This window comes from Eutrigla gurnardus (assembly GCF_963514095.1).
Source record: "Eutrigla gurnardus genome assembly, chromosome: 4".
NCBI lineage: Eukaryota > Metazoa > Chordata > Actinopteri > Perciformes > Triglidae > Eutrigla > Eutrigla gurnardus.
The window spans coordinates 9941740-9957704 of NC_139918.1; the positions used below are offsets into that span (position 1 = coordinate 9941740).

The window sequence follows — 15965 nt, forward strand, 5'->3', positions numbered from 1 at the left end:
CTCGGTGTTTTCAGCGTCTCTTCCGGTTCTTCCGGAAGGAACGAAGCGCCTTCCTTTCCCCGTGCCGTCAGCGGACCACAACGTGTCCGACAAAATGGCACTTTATAATTTCAAGAAGATTATGGTGGTTCCCACCGCAAAGGTAAGTGTTGTTCTTCGTTTCTGGCGTTATAAACGGGTGTTGTTTTGTCTGCCTTTTAATCCGGTTTAGAGACAGTGGAAGCAAAGAAAAACATGGTGGGCTTCTGCTGGGAAGGAAAACACGTGCTGAGCGGCTGTGAAGAGACAGGCGCAGGTCTATATCAAAGTGCTGTCAACGTACTTTATGTAGTCAAGACTTGTATTAGAAAACGAAATGAGTAAAAGGGAGGAGACATCTATTAGCTTTCCTGTCCAGTAAAGGACACGAGTAACGTAAGCCAAGACACGTCCTGCACCAAACTCCGTCCGAAACACTGTACATTTAAGACTCCTGTCTTTACTGCGAACAAAAATAACACTCGGCCATCCAATCCGGTATGCGTGGTATTATACATAAAGCAGCACATACTAAACCTAACTAACATCCTCCAGCACGCCGGTGTCCATTTAAATACGGTCACAAACTATCGTAACGGTAGTCACAAATGTTAGTGGCTCTTTTCGAGAAAAAGAGCTCCCTTTTCTATTAATAATTAATTGTCTGTCGAATTAAACAGAGGACGTGGATTTTGTGTGCACATAATACAATGTTTTTATAAGATGTCTGCTTTTCCTGACAAAGATATTTAACTGACCGAAGTTTGTCGTTTACTTCTGGGAAAACCATTTGAAATCGTATTTTTTTGCTGGTTGGAAATAAAGATGTTTTTGTGTGTAAATGTTAAATAGCTGTTACAGTACACGATTATAGTATTTTAGCTATGCAATCCAAATAACAAGACGGAACATTTTGCAGATGTAATCAAGTATTAGCCCGGGCAAAATAAGTTAAAGATGTGTCATATAGTTTTAAGTTACATTAACTGCGTTTAAGGAAGGAAATCACATGCTTCCCCGAAAGTTTGATGATGAATGTTTTTTTCTGGTTACTGATGAAGTGAATAATGGTAAGGAAGAAGAAGAAAAAGGTCCCTTCAGTAAAACTTTGCATATTGTTCCCTCTGCAGGAGTTCATCGACATCACTTTATCCAAAACACAAAGGAAGACTCCTACCGTGGTGCACAAACATTACCAGATCCACCGCATCCGTCATTTCTACATGCGGAAGGTGAAGTTCACCCAGCAGAACTACCACGACCGCCTCACCCAGATCCTCACCGACTTCCCCAAGCTCGACGTGAGTAAAGACGCCCCAAAGTCTCCCGCGTGCTTTAAAATCGGCATCGTTTCCTTTTGTTTGACATCTCTGGTTTTACACCTGATGTCTGTGATGAGTTTGTGAAATTTGACACAGTGTGTTTTTTTTCCTTCAGGACATCCATCCGTTCTACGCTGATCTGATGAACGTGCTGTACGACAAAGACCATTATAAGCTGGCCTTGGGACAGATAAACATCGCTAAGAATTTGATCGACAAGTAAGTTTGTCTGGAATGTTGGATTGCTGTGGTTGACCTGAACATTCACTGAGGTGTGTCTTTAGTTTTCTGTTTAGTTCATGCTGACTGTCCAGTTATCTTTCTCTTCACGCTTAAAGCGATGCAAATGTTACAATCGGGCAGGAAAGTATTTGTTTGGTCATAACCTTCTCTGTGGCATGAACCACCTTTTAACCCTTTGTCATCAGCAAAATGAGTTTAAATCCAGAAAACATGACTTAAGGCCCCTTCACACCGCCCAGACGTCCAACTGCCTTATCCGACCACTCTCCGCCCACTCCGTTGCCTCTCGTCTGACCCGTTCGGCAGAAAAGTTGCGTTGTACACACCGCTTCGACGTGCTTCCGACACCACAGCAGCGTGTACGTTCTGCGCTTGCGCGAGATGCAATAAGCCTCCTTAACAGCGGGTGGCACTAGTCTCGTGCCAGTACTCCAAAACAGGAAATGACGGAACGGAGTGCAGATAAAAACAATGCACACACAGTCTTGGTTCAGTATTCGTTCGACTCGAGAAGACCTTTGTGGACTAAATACTTGCCATTTCTGGAAAGATGACTCTGGCTAGGGTGACACTCGCGTTGTGTGCTCTCGGGCTCATTATTTTACGAAGACGTCATCTCAGTAGGGAACGAGTAACACACCGCCATTGGATACTCTGATTCGCTAGCACACCGCCAATCAGAGTATCCAATAGCTCAGACGTCCAACAGCCCACCTCCTCAGACTTCGCATGCTCAGTCTGATCAGACAACGTCCGCGCGGCTCCGAAAGCTTCCGACGCAGCTGTACACACCAAACATATGTGTTCCCGACCTCGTCCGAGCCTCTCCAAACGCTTCAGACGTCCAACGGTTGGGCCGGTGTGTTCCTGCCTTTAGAATCAGTTGAGCCTGGAAACCGGACCAAGAATGAGTGGAATGTAGCAAATATGATGACGACAACAATCACTGCCGTATGTTTGAATTTGGTGTGTGTGGTGGGGAGGGGGTGTTGATCTGACTGTGGGGTCTGTTAATACTCACAAAATAACATGGATCAAGATCTAATACATAATAACAAGATCTAATACATAATAATATACAAATACTATAATATAAAATACAAGGAAATTAAATCAATTAAACACAACCCAGAAAGTGATAAAAGACAGGCTTGTAACCAGACATGAACATTTCATATCACAAGTCACATTATTATCCCGATTCAAATGTGCTGACATACTGGAACTGATTTTGTTAAGAAACTAATATTTTTGTCAAATAAATACTGGATAAATACGCTTTTAAAACGTATGTATGTATCTTTAATTTTTAACATCCAGCTCTATTTTTTAATGCTCTACCACGACAGAGAGCTAGACAGTTTTTCAAGTCACATATTTAGAATTATCCAGACAACACGATTGATTGTGTGTTCGATCAAATCCCATATCATCCCATCCCAACTAGTAACGGCTCTAAGAACATCTTGTATTTTTTGTTTGACCCTCCAGTGTTGCCAAAGACTACGTGCGTCTGATGAAGTATGGGGACTCTCTGTACCGGTGTAAACAGCTGAAGAGAGCCGCGTTGGGTCGTATGTGCACCATCCTGAAACGACAGAAGTCCAGTCTGGAGTATCTGGAGCAAGGTAGCGGCGAGATCAGTTTTCTTTTTTTAGTTTAAAAAAATATATCTATCTTTTGATTTTTGCGTGTGTGAGTGATCATGTCGCCCCCCCTCAACAGTGCGTCAGCATCTGTCCCGTTTGCCGAGCATCGACCCCAACACGAGGACCCTGCTTCTGTGCGGTTACCCCAACGTCGGCAAGTCCAGCTTCATCAACAAGGTGAACGGCTCACTGGGAAACACTTTGGTCACCGCTGTGCAGTCCACACTCGTACACAACGATGGTTTCAGGGTGTTTCCGACCCTGGACGTCCCCCTTTTTTTAAAGTCAAGTTAAATGTTCTTCCCTGTCAGGTGACCAGAGCAGATGTTGATGTCCAGCCCTACGCTTTCACCACCAAGTCTCTGTTTGTGGGTCACATGGACTACAGGTATCTGCGCTGGCAGGTGAGACTCCGCCTTCACCTACATGCTCTTCTGCTTCCCATATGTATATCGCTTTTAAAATATGATAAATGATATAGACATGTATTACTGTTAAATCATATGAAGGTATATAAACATTTTCCGCTTATTTTTTACTAATAACTTACGGACATTTTTTTTATTTCCTAAATTTTTCCACATTTTCCAAATCATTTTGGGATATTTTTCACATTTCTTCTGTGTATTTTTCAGTTTCCTTTCAGGTATTTTTCAGTACTATTGCACTTATATGGGTGAATATTTTTGGGATTTATTTTTCCTTCGTATTTTATGACATTTCAGACATTCTTATGGACTTCTTTGATTATGTTCAGATTTTTTTCTACACATTTTAAAAAATTTGGGATGTTTTTAATTTATATTTTTCGCACATTTGACTAATTTCTGGACCTATATTTCACATTTTTATTTTTCAAATAATTTTCTGACATTTATGGAATATTCTTTGGAAATTTCATATTTTACCACAAATCTTCTGACAATTTCCTGAAAATTTTCAATTGTGTTACTGCTAAATGTTTTCAGTAGGTTTTATGATCTCAAATCCATCCTCATACTTAATATTGCCACCTGGGGCTTAAAATAACTTCACATACTGTAATTCCATTATTCACTCATTCTAAACCAAAAGTCATTGATGTTTCCCTGTTTTTGCAATTTTGTAATGAAACAGTCAAACACAAAAGAGGACCATACTTGGTGAAAACAAAAGTGGTTTGAGATCCTTTTTAAAAGTGCTAAACCACGCTCCATCCATGCTAACTCTGTGCGGTCAGGTGGTGGACACGCCCGGTATCCTGGACCACCCTCTGGAGGAGAGGAACACCATCGAGATGCAGGCCATCACGGCTCTGGCTCACCTGCGAGCGGCGGTTCTTTACGTCATGGACGTATCTGAGCAGTGCGGACACAACCTGCAGCAACAGCTGGAGCTCTTCAACAGCATCCGACCCCTGTTCGCCAACAAGGTCAGACTACAGTGACGAGTAATGGTACAGCTGATTTGGAATAGTCCAAGAAAAAATGACAGGTTAAATGTAAATATTTTCTAGTTCTTAGCAGTAATAGTAGTTTCTTTATTCCCTTTGACAGTAAATTGAATATTTTGAGTTGTGAACAAAAAGACGTTGAGGACGTCATCTCACTATTTACTGACATTTTATAGACCAAAACGAATTAAACTATTGGGTTAATCGAACAGATAGTGAAACAGATGATCGAAGATGAAAAGGATATCATGGCATCAGATGTGATTCTTGCACTAAACTGCAGGCAAACGTAGCCTGAATCTTATACATTTTAAACCTTTTCTGAATGATTTAAACCCAACTTTTGATCTAACCATATCAAACTATATACTTTTTAAACAAACGAGGTGAACCCACAGTGGATGATGGAAGGCATCCTCCGTGTTGAGCAGATGAGAGCGTCGGGTTGTTGATGTGGCGTTAATGTTGGTGTCTTGCTCCCTGCAGCCTCTCATCATCGTGGCCAACAAATGTGACGTGAAGAAGATCAGTGAGCTGCCTGAGGAGAACCAGGTGGGTGAAAACGGTTCAAAGGCTTTGACGGGCTGAACTAGAAATGAACTTGGAGGACTATAACGTAGGGCTGGTTCTAAACATTATAACGTGCTGCGGTAGTCGGGGGTTAGCAGTGTTTATATGGCGAACTTGTGCTGACACAGAAACACAGAAATGTAAAAGAAACGTCACTTCTGGACCATCATGGGGAGCTAGACAGCTTCTTTCTTTTTCACTCGTGACGATACTCACGATTATTCCGATATTGGAAATTCTATGCGGGCAGCTTATTGCGTTTGAAAAAAAAAATAAATAAAAGAAGAAAAGTCAATCTGGATGAACTTTGATGTCAGCAACCCATCCCCAGTGTCTGCTCCATATAGCAGCAGTTGCAAGTGCAAAGCAAAAGCTCCTATTTGGCCACATTTCTGATTCAAACCCACTGTTAAACATTGGAGCTGCAGGCATCAGCTTTTTTCTGTGAATATTGAGTCATCAAAATAAATGTTTTTAATTGTGGTATTTAACCAGGAGGAAAATGTCCACCCTAAATTTCCTTTCCTCATCCCTATGAGCAGCTTGTTTAAGTGAAATCTAAATATTAAACCACAGAAATGGAGGGTTTATTACACACTTGAGGGTAACGTCTGTATTTTCCCATGTTTTTGTGTCTCAGTGACTAATTCTCTGAGATTTTCCAGTAGTCAAGGAGACGGTTGTTGCATCATACCGCCGCTAAACAAGCGAAGGCAGATGTGCAGCGTCGGTGTAGCCTCACACTGCGTCCACTAAAAGTGATGTTGTTATGTGTCTACTGTCATTGAAGTATTCAGCCTTGAATATCTTTTAGATCAGTTAGACTTTGGCCTCAGTGACACAAAGACCCGTCGCTTGAAACGGTTTTTCTATGGTACGGCTGCCCTGTGATTATTTTTTGAGGACTCCCATCAATGTCACACTTGGCCCAGGCAGCCAATCAAATCGAGCAAGGGGCGGGCTTTTCTACGTAACCATTTCCTTCCTGCTTTGATGCCGGTAGATGCGGTTGTAACGGACAATGGCAAATTCTAGCAAAAGCTTGTTCTTATATCTATATCTTGTCTTTTTGCCATCAGAAAATCTTTGCTGATCTCTCTACTGAGGGAATCCCTGTTATTGAGACCAGCACCCTGACCGAGGAGGGAGTCATGCAAGTTAAAACTGAGGTGAGCTGCAGCAGACTTCAGGCTCCATCTTGAGGAACAAAGTATCGTTTTGCTGTGATGTGAACATTGTGGTTCGTGTGTTTTCCAGGCCTGCGACCGGCTCCTCGCCCATCGCGTCGACACCAAGATGAAGGGCAAGAAGGTCCATGATGTTCTCAACCGGCTCCACCTTGCCATGCCCGCCAAGAGAGACCAGAAGGTGAAAACGGATCAGATCAGAAGTCGGTAAAGGAGACCCCCACCTGTGTAGCTGTTTACTGATATTAAGCCTGTCATTTCCAGGAGAGGCCTCCGTTCATCCCTGAAGGAGCCTTGACGCGCAAGAAGGCGATGGAGGTGGATGCACCCAAACGCAAACTGGTACGTCCGGTGTCACTTCCACCTCCAAGGTCCAATGGAGCGTTTGTTAAAATGACATGTGACTCACCTGATGGCTCTCTGTATCGATTTCTATAAAACCCCGTTTTCTAATTCATCTCGCAGGAGAGAGATCTGGAGGTGGAGCTGGGTGATGACTACATTCTGGACCTACAGAGTAAGAAGACGTTTCATTTCTTCCACTCTGACTTTGTAAAAGTAGACGCTTATATCTACAATGCGGATAAGTGATATTTATACATATATTTCTTTTTTTTAAGAATACTGGGATCTGATGAACGAAGAGGAAAAGAATGATAAGATCCCCGAGGTGTGGCAGGGCCACAACATCGCTGATTACATTGATCCTGAAATCATGAAGGTGAGTCAAAACATCTGCCTCGGTAGATTGTAGTTGAAAGGAAATCAAGAATGTTCTTGGGTACAATAGCCGTTTCATATTAGCAACTGGAACCAGAGAGCGGCTGGTAAACGGCTCACTGGTTTTGTGTAGAACGTTGTTGCTCACACCCTGCAGCAGTGGTGTAACGGTACATGTGTTTCTACCCAAGTTTTTGGGACAGGACTTTGGGTTCGGTAAGCGACATCCTTTTGGTTCGCCGTGACCCAAACAGCTCTTTGTTTTTTACTCCTCGCACACGAGAACAGAAGTTCTGGAAAGATTCGGCAGCAGACCCAGTTCACTGGGTTAATTAGGCTCAATGGACCAGAATTTGTGTCGAACTGTGCGCCGACATTGGCAAGCTGAAGTCAGGTTTATTTGCTTAGGCTCCTCCCACATTTCTGTGATTTATTTTTGGTTGTCTTCTTTTATTAGGGCCACGGTGCAATCGCACCGAGCACTGGCCCCTACAGCTATGAGGGGACCAGTGCTCGGGGCGACAATAGGGCGAAGCCCCGAGCACTATTGTTATTCATAGGATTTTTTCCTAGTTTTTTATTTTTCATCTTCCGGACGAATTTCGAGTACCTAAAACTTCTACAGCTTTAAGAGTTGTAGGACAAATTATATATCAAATGTGCGGTTCGATCGGGATCGAAATTTTCCCCTTGACTTGAATGGGACGAGCGAAAAAAAAAAAAACAGAAATTGTAGCTTTTCAAACGCCTGCTACTCAGGCATACTTTCACCTAGAAACTCCATTTAAACTTTAAAACGTAGACACAAGTCTTGTGTCCTGGTGTGTCAATCCACGTTTCAATAGGTCATATAGTTTTTGACCAATCACTGTTCAACGACCATGATCGTTTTGGGAGAAATCATGAGTTTATAATGGGTGTGTTCGGAGCGCCCGCAAAGCCGGAATGTAGCGATAGTGAGAGGCTTAAAGACAGTTACACACACGCACCAAGGGCCGTTGCTATGGTGACAGCACTCTGGAGCTCTAATCTTCATAACTGACAGCAGGTGTGCTCTGATTGGTGGACAGGAATGTACTAAAAACTACATTTAGTAGTGGGAAATGTAGTTTTTTTTAGTCAAACGTCTTCAGCTCAGCCATACTTTCACCTAGAAACTCCATTTAAACTTTAAAATGGAGATACGAGTGGTGGGCTCTGATTGGTGGACAGGAATGTACTAAAAACTACATTTAGTAGTGGGAAATGTAGTTTTTTTAGTCAAACGTCTTCTGCTGGGGCATACTTTCACCTAGAAACTCCGTTTAAACTTTAAAATGGAGACACGAGTGGTGTGCTCTGATTGGTGGACAGGAAGGAGCAGTCAGTGGGAAATGTAGTTTTTTTAGTCAAACGTCTTCTACTCAGTCACACTTTCACCTAGAAAGGTTGTGCCAGCCTCAGTGTCACTCAAGCTCTGGCATGTACTGGCAAATGTTTGACAATACATAGTACCTAGTAGTTCTCAGTACTTGAGTCTCAGTAGTACTCGGTAGTACTTGAGTGACAGCTGAGTTCGGTGACATGTACTGGCAAACAGTTGAGTGCGAAGTATTTGTAGTTGTATTTGCCTCTAAAACAACTCCGTCTCGTTTGAAATCTCTAAGAATCTCATCGTAATGTATATACACTCCGGCAGTAGCCCCGTGGCCCTTTCCAAATTTCCCGGCGGGGGAATTTTCTAGTTGACAATAAAATAAAGGGAATGTGATAAATGGGATCCAGATTCTTTAATATCCAAGAAGAAAAAAGGTAGAGAGATGGCTTCATGTCTATTTATTTTTCCTTCTTCTAACCATCTCGTGGTCTTGATGTCTCACAGAAACTGGAGCTGCTGGAGAAGGAGGAGGAGCTGAAGGAGCGAGCCGGGGAGTACGACTCTGACGAAGAAAGTGAGGATGAAGAGATGCAGGAGATCCGCGTTCTGGCAAAACAGATCCGCGAGAAGAAGCACCTCATGGTTATGGAGTCCAAAGAGAAGGACGTGCACGGGCCTCGCATGCCCAGGACCGTCGCCAAGGTGAGGATACTGTTCTTCCACGGGCCTGCTGCCAACCATCATGTGACAACAGAGAGCTTCAGCCATCCAAGGAACTGTTGATGCATTCTTTATCTACATGCAGGTACCGACTCGTATCGTCGGTGTAGGAAGGCAGAGACACATTTCAACATTATCTGTATACAAGTTGCTTTGTATGCTGTAAGTTAGGGCTGCACGACATATCGTTTGAGCATCGTCATCGCAACGTACGTGTGAGTGATAGTGAGTGAGTCGCAGTAACAACAACAACGTTTGCAAAATGAGCAACGAACAAGAGAAAACCGAAAATGAAGACTTGTTGCCAAAAAGAAAAGCAACGTCGGTTATCTAGACTTCTAAGGCAGCTGGCAATATGCTAATATTTTTTATATAGTTTTGTTGAAATCGTGTTTACTTCTTTTCTACTAGATTCTGCTCTTAATTATTTATTTGTGTCATTTTTGATTAAAAAAGAAAGATGTTTAGTTTTACTATAAAATATTTCAATAATTCAGTTGAATAAAAGGTTGAAACATGTTTATCACTCATTGTTAGTTATAAGTTATAAGTAATTATGAAGCTGGAATGTTCCATTTTAATGTAATAATACGTGATAGAACAAAACATGTCCTCAAGTCCCGGAACAATAAAGGCAAGCAAAAAATATCTCTAAAACAGACAGAAGCCTTTCTACCAACATTACCAAAAGGAGGGAAGATCAGTGCAGGTTAATTGTCCACAAGATTTCAGCAGTGCAGCATAGCATAAAGTGCTATTCAGGTCATCTGGTGAAAATTATTGTATTTTTTAATAATGTTTTTTCCAATATTGTGCAGCCCTACTGTAAGTGACCGCCAAACAAGCTGTTGTGCTTGCAATGTTTTCTCTTGATAATTCACCTTCTTCACTGTAATTTCGGAGCACCAGCAGAGAAATAATTTGTGACACAATGCCTCTGAGTATTTTAATTTGAAAAGCCCCTTCATGGACGGAGACTTTGAGGGTGACACCAAGTCGAAACTTCTATCTTGGAATATAATTTTCAGTTAGTTTTTTTCGATGGCTAACTAGTTTTACTGTGGCGCACCATTGACTCAATGAGCTTTGCCTTATTTCGAAGCAATATATCCATTCAGTCTTATATTTTGTGTTGTAAATGTCTTGTATTTAATTTTCCGTTGGCTTTGCTGAAGTTTATGGCAGCGTTTTGACCAGGTTACGGATGCAGCTTAGAATATCTGATATCTATTCCTAGAAAAGGCTACCGATCTAACCACTGTGTATCGTTCTGTGTCTTTGTGTTTGACATGTACAGGTCGATAGAAAGGCTCTGGAGAAGGAGATGGGTGACCTCGGTCTGGACATGAATGACAAGGACGAAGTAAGTCTTTCTTTGGATCAGAACCTACAGGATACATTGAATCTATTTACATTATAATGACGACATTACATTTAGCAGGGTTTCCACGCATCCAACACCTGAGTAATTTTCCTCCCACTAAACACACATGGAAAAAGAGAGAAAAATTCTCCTGTTTTCCTTTGGCTGAGCATGAACTACGAGTTCTACAAATCTTTTTGGAAGCTGGAGCTTGGAGCTCCTAAGAGCGATCACATTTCCATCTGAAAGGGCTGAGTTATGTTCAGGATCATGTTAACACTCAAATGGCAGTTTATGGACCAGAGTGGGGCGACTGTGGCTCAGTTGGTAGAGCGGGTTGGCCAATGTTCGGAGGGTCGGCGGTTCTACTATATTAATGAGCATTGTGGTTCATTGATGCAGTTGCATCCTGTTGCACCTAAAAATCCTAAAATAAAGTATTTTTTAGAGTTATCACTTGGATAAAAACTTCACGGGGCCTTTGATTTCTAATTTGGCCCAACAGCATTTTTGTCATATCCCAACCCGAAACATGATGGAATAAAATCCCCAAATAACCCTTTGAAAGTCACATGGTGGTCCTTGTGCATGCCTGAAACGTGCTGGAGAAACAGTTTCCCCACAGAGAAGCGTCGACTCATAAGCATTTCCCTCTCACTTCCAGAGCCACTACGCCCAGCAGGCCCGGCGGTCCCGGAGCGTCACCAAGAAACGTAAGCGTGAAGCTTCAGCCCCTCCGGCCTTCAAAACCCGCAGCCAGAGCGCCTCCCGTCCACCTCGAGACCAGTCTGGTGTCCGAGATCCAACGGTACGTGACGATGTCTTTCTTTTTATTGTCTACTAAAACATGCTCTAGTTAGTTCTTCGTTCGGTTTTATGAAGAAAGCACGTTTTCTTGGGAAGGAAATATGAGCTCATTTTCAGGTATGAAATACAGTTTGTGTTCGTTTAGACGTTGGTTCCCACAAGTTGGTTGATTCTAAAATAAGGCTTGATAAATCTTGCCGTCTGGATTGTACAAAAGGATTAACTGGATTTTAAGAGAGAGATTGCTTGTCGATTCCTTATATTATCAATATTTAAGAGTTGATTTCCTCTTCATCCTCAAAGGTAGTCTTTTTAATCCTAAATATTATCGGCTGACGATAAATAAGGCCTGTGAAGACGAGACTTCACCTCAAATAGGTGTCCGTTAAAGGTGTTCTTTTATGTGTTTCCATGTTAAAGCGTTTGTGTTGAATATATGTACACAGTGTGGACGGGAAAAACTGCACAAGGGGCATTAAATGAATCCCTGGTTCTGAAAGTTCAGTTGCAGAGAACTCATTTCAATGACTTGTTTGTTCCTCAGATGGCAAAGAAGGCAAAGAAGATGATGAAGAACTCCCAGAAAGACATGAACCGCCAAGGCAAGAAAGGAGAGGCCGACAGACATGTGTTTGACCTCAAGCCCAAACACCTCCTGGCCGGGAAGAGGAAGTCCGGCACCAATGATCGCAGATAAAAACCTCTTTTTGTGGACTGTTGAGACCTGGACACTCTTTTGGAAAATTGAGGATTTTCTGTGTAGAAAGTGTCTTCATTAATACACATTTCTGCCAGCTGTTTAAAAAAAAAATAATAAAAAAAAGGAAAAAATATGAACATGAAATATATTCCCATTTTAAGTAAGGAACCGGTCATTTAATATTTTTGTGACTTGGGATTCTTGAGGATGGTGGGGCCGTAGAAAACTGTAAAGCTGCTGGGGAAATGTGCCAACCCCATTTAAATAACTAATTATAATAACGGTGTGTTTTTTTATTTGTCCGCTTGTTGCGGGGATCACAGAAAATAATACAATACGGAAGACACTCAGAAACCAGTTATACGATAGTCTCATATTGTTCTGCAGTTGCTGTGATCGAAAAGTTGAACCCAGATTATCAAAACATGTCAAATATTATTCAGTTGTTGAACTGATTTGTATAAGATATCACACGTTTTGTTTTCTTCCTCTTGGCAATGGTAGTGAAGTGAACTTGTATGCCTTACAGCTTGTATGTGGCTCAGGAAATGCTGGTTTCACTTTGGATGAAGTGATGACGATACTTCCTTCACAAGTCTCCCTCACAGAAATATTCCTTTTCAAGGGAGCTTAATAAACATACACCTGAACTAAACCGCAGTCTTCCAGGTTGTCTTACACACATTCCTTCATGTAGTGTGCTTTTATCTTGAAAGCCAGAAGGCGTGTTTCAGCTTCACCTGTGTGTCATACCTGTTATGAGTTGGGAATGTTGGTTATAATATTTTGTATTACTGTCGTCGGCGTTATGTTTGGATCGAACTCTATTTGGATTTTTAACAATTGAAGCGTTTATTTGCTCCTGTCAAATATACAGCATGATGAAATCTGAGTTGTACAAGCAGTCAAGGACATCTGTTTAATTCGGCATACGTCATATTAAGACGTCCGTACAACAACACTATTACACTGTAAAAGAGCGGCCTCTGTGGTTGGTGATATTTACGATGCCTACGCCGCATATTATGCTGTTGGTCATAGCTTTATTTGTTAAATGTATCTGCTAATTTGAAGCGTTTTGGAAAGTCTTAAATAAGCCAAATTCACAAGAGAAAGCAATTTGTTTATACAAAAACAAATAATAATAAAAAGTAAAATGTTTCAAATGCTGGTTTGATGTAACACTCAAGACAACAAGGGACTAATGAGAGTCTGGCGTGAAACCACAGGGGTCTCACTTTCTACATTTGGCTTTTATTGTGAAAACCACCGGGCCGGAATTGGCTTCGTTATCTTCTCTCACGTAGCGGAGCTCGTCAATTGTCAATACCGATTCCGGACAAAGCCTGCGCTGCTTTTTCGCACATTGAAAACAAAAATGTTAGAAACGGTGACATTTCCCATAATATCCCGGGATAAAACGCTGCGTTTGTAGACTTTCCGGTAAGTCGGATTCCGTGTTTGGGAAGGTTGTCTTACCCGTTAGCCTATTAGCATGTTTGGCATCCCCAGCTAATGGGGTTAATAACGGTAGCTTTGGTTAGCTAAACGCTATGTTGCTGTAACAAAGCTAATGTTGTCTGCACTTGCTAATGTTAACCTTGACGTACAGTCAGGAATATGTATTTATTCTTCGTTTTCGTATTTGTCCTCTAAATGCTCAGCAACGTTAGCTTAAATGTCTTTCCCCATTGCCCTCAACAAGAGGAACTAACTACCGGCCAAGGTGTCTGACAGCTCAACAAGGCAGTTTCTTTATTCAGCAGAACGGGACATTCACGGAGCACACGAGCAGTAATGTCTTCATTGGTAAAAAGAGAAAGAAAAGGCTGCTGATAGAAGAGCAAAACGTGATTAATCCGTCCAGAGACCTTATGTCAAGTCAAGGGCATTTGTGACAGCTGGAGTCGGACTTCTGTTGTGTCATTACTGTGTTATGAGCATCCATCGCAGTGACTCCTCATCCTGATGCACAGTCCCGTGTGATTTACATTCCTTTGGAATAAGCGATATCATACCTAAATGCATAGTAACGGATCCTTACAAAAACCTCCAACCTACATGCTTTTTGTGAAATTAATTATTCAACTAAAGTCACAGCAAAGTGTGTAAGATATTGATCAGATTTTCGACTTTAATGTTATGGAAAATAGACAAGTTGGCTGCTCAGCTACAACGAAAATGCTAACATTAAAGTTCTCCTTGAGTCATTTCTGAAATGATAAAGTCATTTATGAAGCAGAAATGCCAAACATTCATGCCTTCCACCTATTTAAATGTCAATATGTAGTTTTTATATGATTATGATACATTGAATTCAAGCTTAGATCATGAATCAATTAGTAATTTAATGGGACATTTAACATTCCTACATTTATTTTCAAGTGCCAAACACTGATTCCTGAATCTCAAATGGGAAATATTTATATTCTTCCATGATATGAAACTGAATATTTTGGGGTTTGGACACTTAGTCGAATGAAACAAGACATTTGAGGATTATCATTATTAATACAATAAATATAAATAAAAGAATCATTAGTTGCAGCTTTAGCTAAATAGCTTTTGGTTGGATCGTTTGCTATTTGAAGATGTTACAATGGGCTCTAGGAACATATGATGGGTGTTTTGTCGACTAACTTGATAAATCAATTAACTGATTCACTGAAAACAATTTGTTGCAACCATATTCACATTTAAATTTGAAATAACATTTGCAGATTCAAGAGTAAGTTATTTTGTTGCCTTGTAGCTCAACATCACATCCGTCATGTGTTTACCACTGAGTGTAGTTTTTGAGTGAAGGACTGACGCATATTATTTCCACCAGGATTTGTTCTCTTCACCCTTTCTCTGCTCTGATCTTGTCCTTTCAGACTGTGGTTGTGTGATCCGGAGGAGGGATGCCGGTGGAGAGCGGGAGCAGCGCCGCCGCCCGCCAGGCCAAGCAGAAGAGGAAGTCCCACAGCTTGTCCATCCGCAGGACCAACAGCACCGAGCAGGAGCGCTCCGGTCTGCAGAGAGACATGCTGGAGGGACAGGTGGGGATTTACACAATGACAATACACAGGAACGGGAAGTTAGAGAACATTTTAATAATCCCAATGTTTAGGAGGCAACCACTAGAATCGCCACCTTGAACATCCAGCTGTTCCTCTGGTGGTTTCACTACACTCCTGTGTGTCATCATTAGCTTGCTGTCCTGCTGTTGCTGTCAGCACCCATAAGCACTCATGTTGTAAGCCTAAGCCAATTAGGTTGCGATGCTTCCATTTAGAGGGCACACAGTGGTTTATTTTGTTGCCAGCTTAAGCATGCTGCAATTACAGCATGATTGTTGTGAGGTTATTTTATTTGAGAACATGCATTTGCACTTAGATCAGTGGTGCTTTTTCCTGCCGGCTTTCAATCTGGCCAGCTAATAAAGAGCTGAATTACTCCTGGGATGCTGGGTAACTCCGGTACACTGACCCAGAGTTAATTTTCTGATGAAAAGATGGTAAACCAACCCGAGTCATTGGCTACATTCCAAGTAGATTCAAACTTCTGGAATGAGAAAATATCCATCATATGTTTACTCTGTGTTTAAGCGAGGTGAGTTATTACCCGCCCATCTGAACACAGCTGAGGTTCTCAGAGGGGACCCTTCACTCGGGTCGGGGGATTGTTTCCATTTTCATATCGACCAAAAGTGGTTACTTGAGACCGCCTGGTGGCATCGGTGGGCTCAGAGCTTTGAAATCTGACGATTTTGCTTCAAGGTTCTTTTTCAAAAAACAATACCATTAAAGTTGACCAACAAAAGATTTATAAACATGTTTGAACGTTTTATTTGAAATATCGAAACTTCTAATAAATCTATTTAAAAGCAACATCT

The 15965-nt window shown here is 41.6% G+C and overlaps 2 protein-coding genes across 4 annotated transcripts in view; both read left to right on the top strand.

Annotated features, from left to right (window-relative positions):
- The first annotated feature begins 20 nt into the window (after positions 1 to 20).
- gtpbp4 (GTP binding protein 4) lies at positions 21 to 12743 on the top strand. The gene is made up of 17 exons (XM_084008135.1): positions 21 to 142; positions 1149 to 1319; positions 1456 to 1559; positions 3075 to 3211; positions 3309 to 3409; positions 3544 to 3636; positions 4452 to 4643; positions 5151 to 5216; positions 6314 to 6403; positions 6492 to 6602; positions 6686 to 6763; positions 6887 to 6938; positions 7042 to 7142; positions 9003 to 9200; positions 10516 to 10581; positions 11246 to 11389; positions 11933 to 12743. Exons 1-17 carry the CDS (start codon positions 95 to 97, stop codon positions 12083 to 12085), a joined length of 1905 nt encoding a protein of 634 aa, XP_083864261.1. The 5' UTR covers positions 21 to 94; the 3' UTR covers positions 12086 to 12743.
- A 644-nt stretch (positions 12744 to 13387) lies between these two features.
- The window catches only part of LOC311012983 (WD repeat-containing protein 37), a 265141-nt gene continuing 262563 nt past the window's right edge, over positions 13388 to 15965 (top strand). For all 3 annotated transcript variants that reach the window (XR_014597092.1, XM_084008838.1, XM_084008839.1), the window contains exons 1-2: positions 13388 to 13531; positions 14965 to 15129. Coding sequence is in view for 2 of the 3 variants with exons in the window: in XM_084008838.1 (XP_083864964.1) it covers positions 14992 to 15129 (138 nt within the window). In the remaining variant the exon portion in view is untranslated. The remainder of the gene's footprint in view (positions 13532 to 14964; positions 15130 to 15965) is intronic.

Bases quoted from the DNA above. Each gene is read 5' to 3' on its own strand.
- gtpbp4 (XM_084008135.1), top strand. From the start codon at position 95: ATGGCACTTTATAATTTCAAGAAGATTATGGTGGTTCCCACCGCAAAG. The intron at 7,143-9,002 runs GTGAGTCAAAAC...GATGTCTCACAG, and splicing joins TTGATCCTGAAATCATGAAG to AAACTGGAGCTGCTGGAGAA. The intron at 11,390-11,932 runs GTACGTGACGAT...TTTGTTCCTCAG, and splicing joins CTGGTGTCCGAGATCCAACG to ATGGCAAAGAAGGCAAAGAA.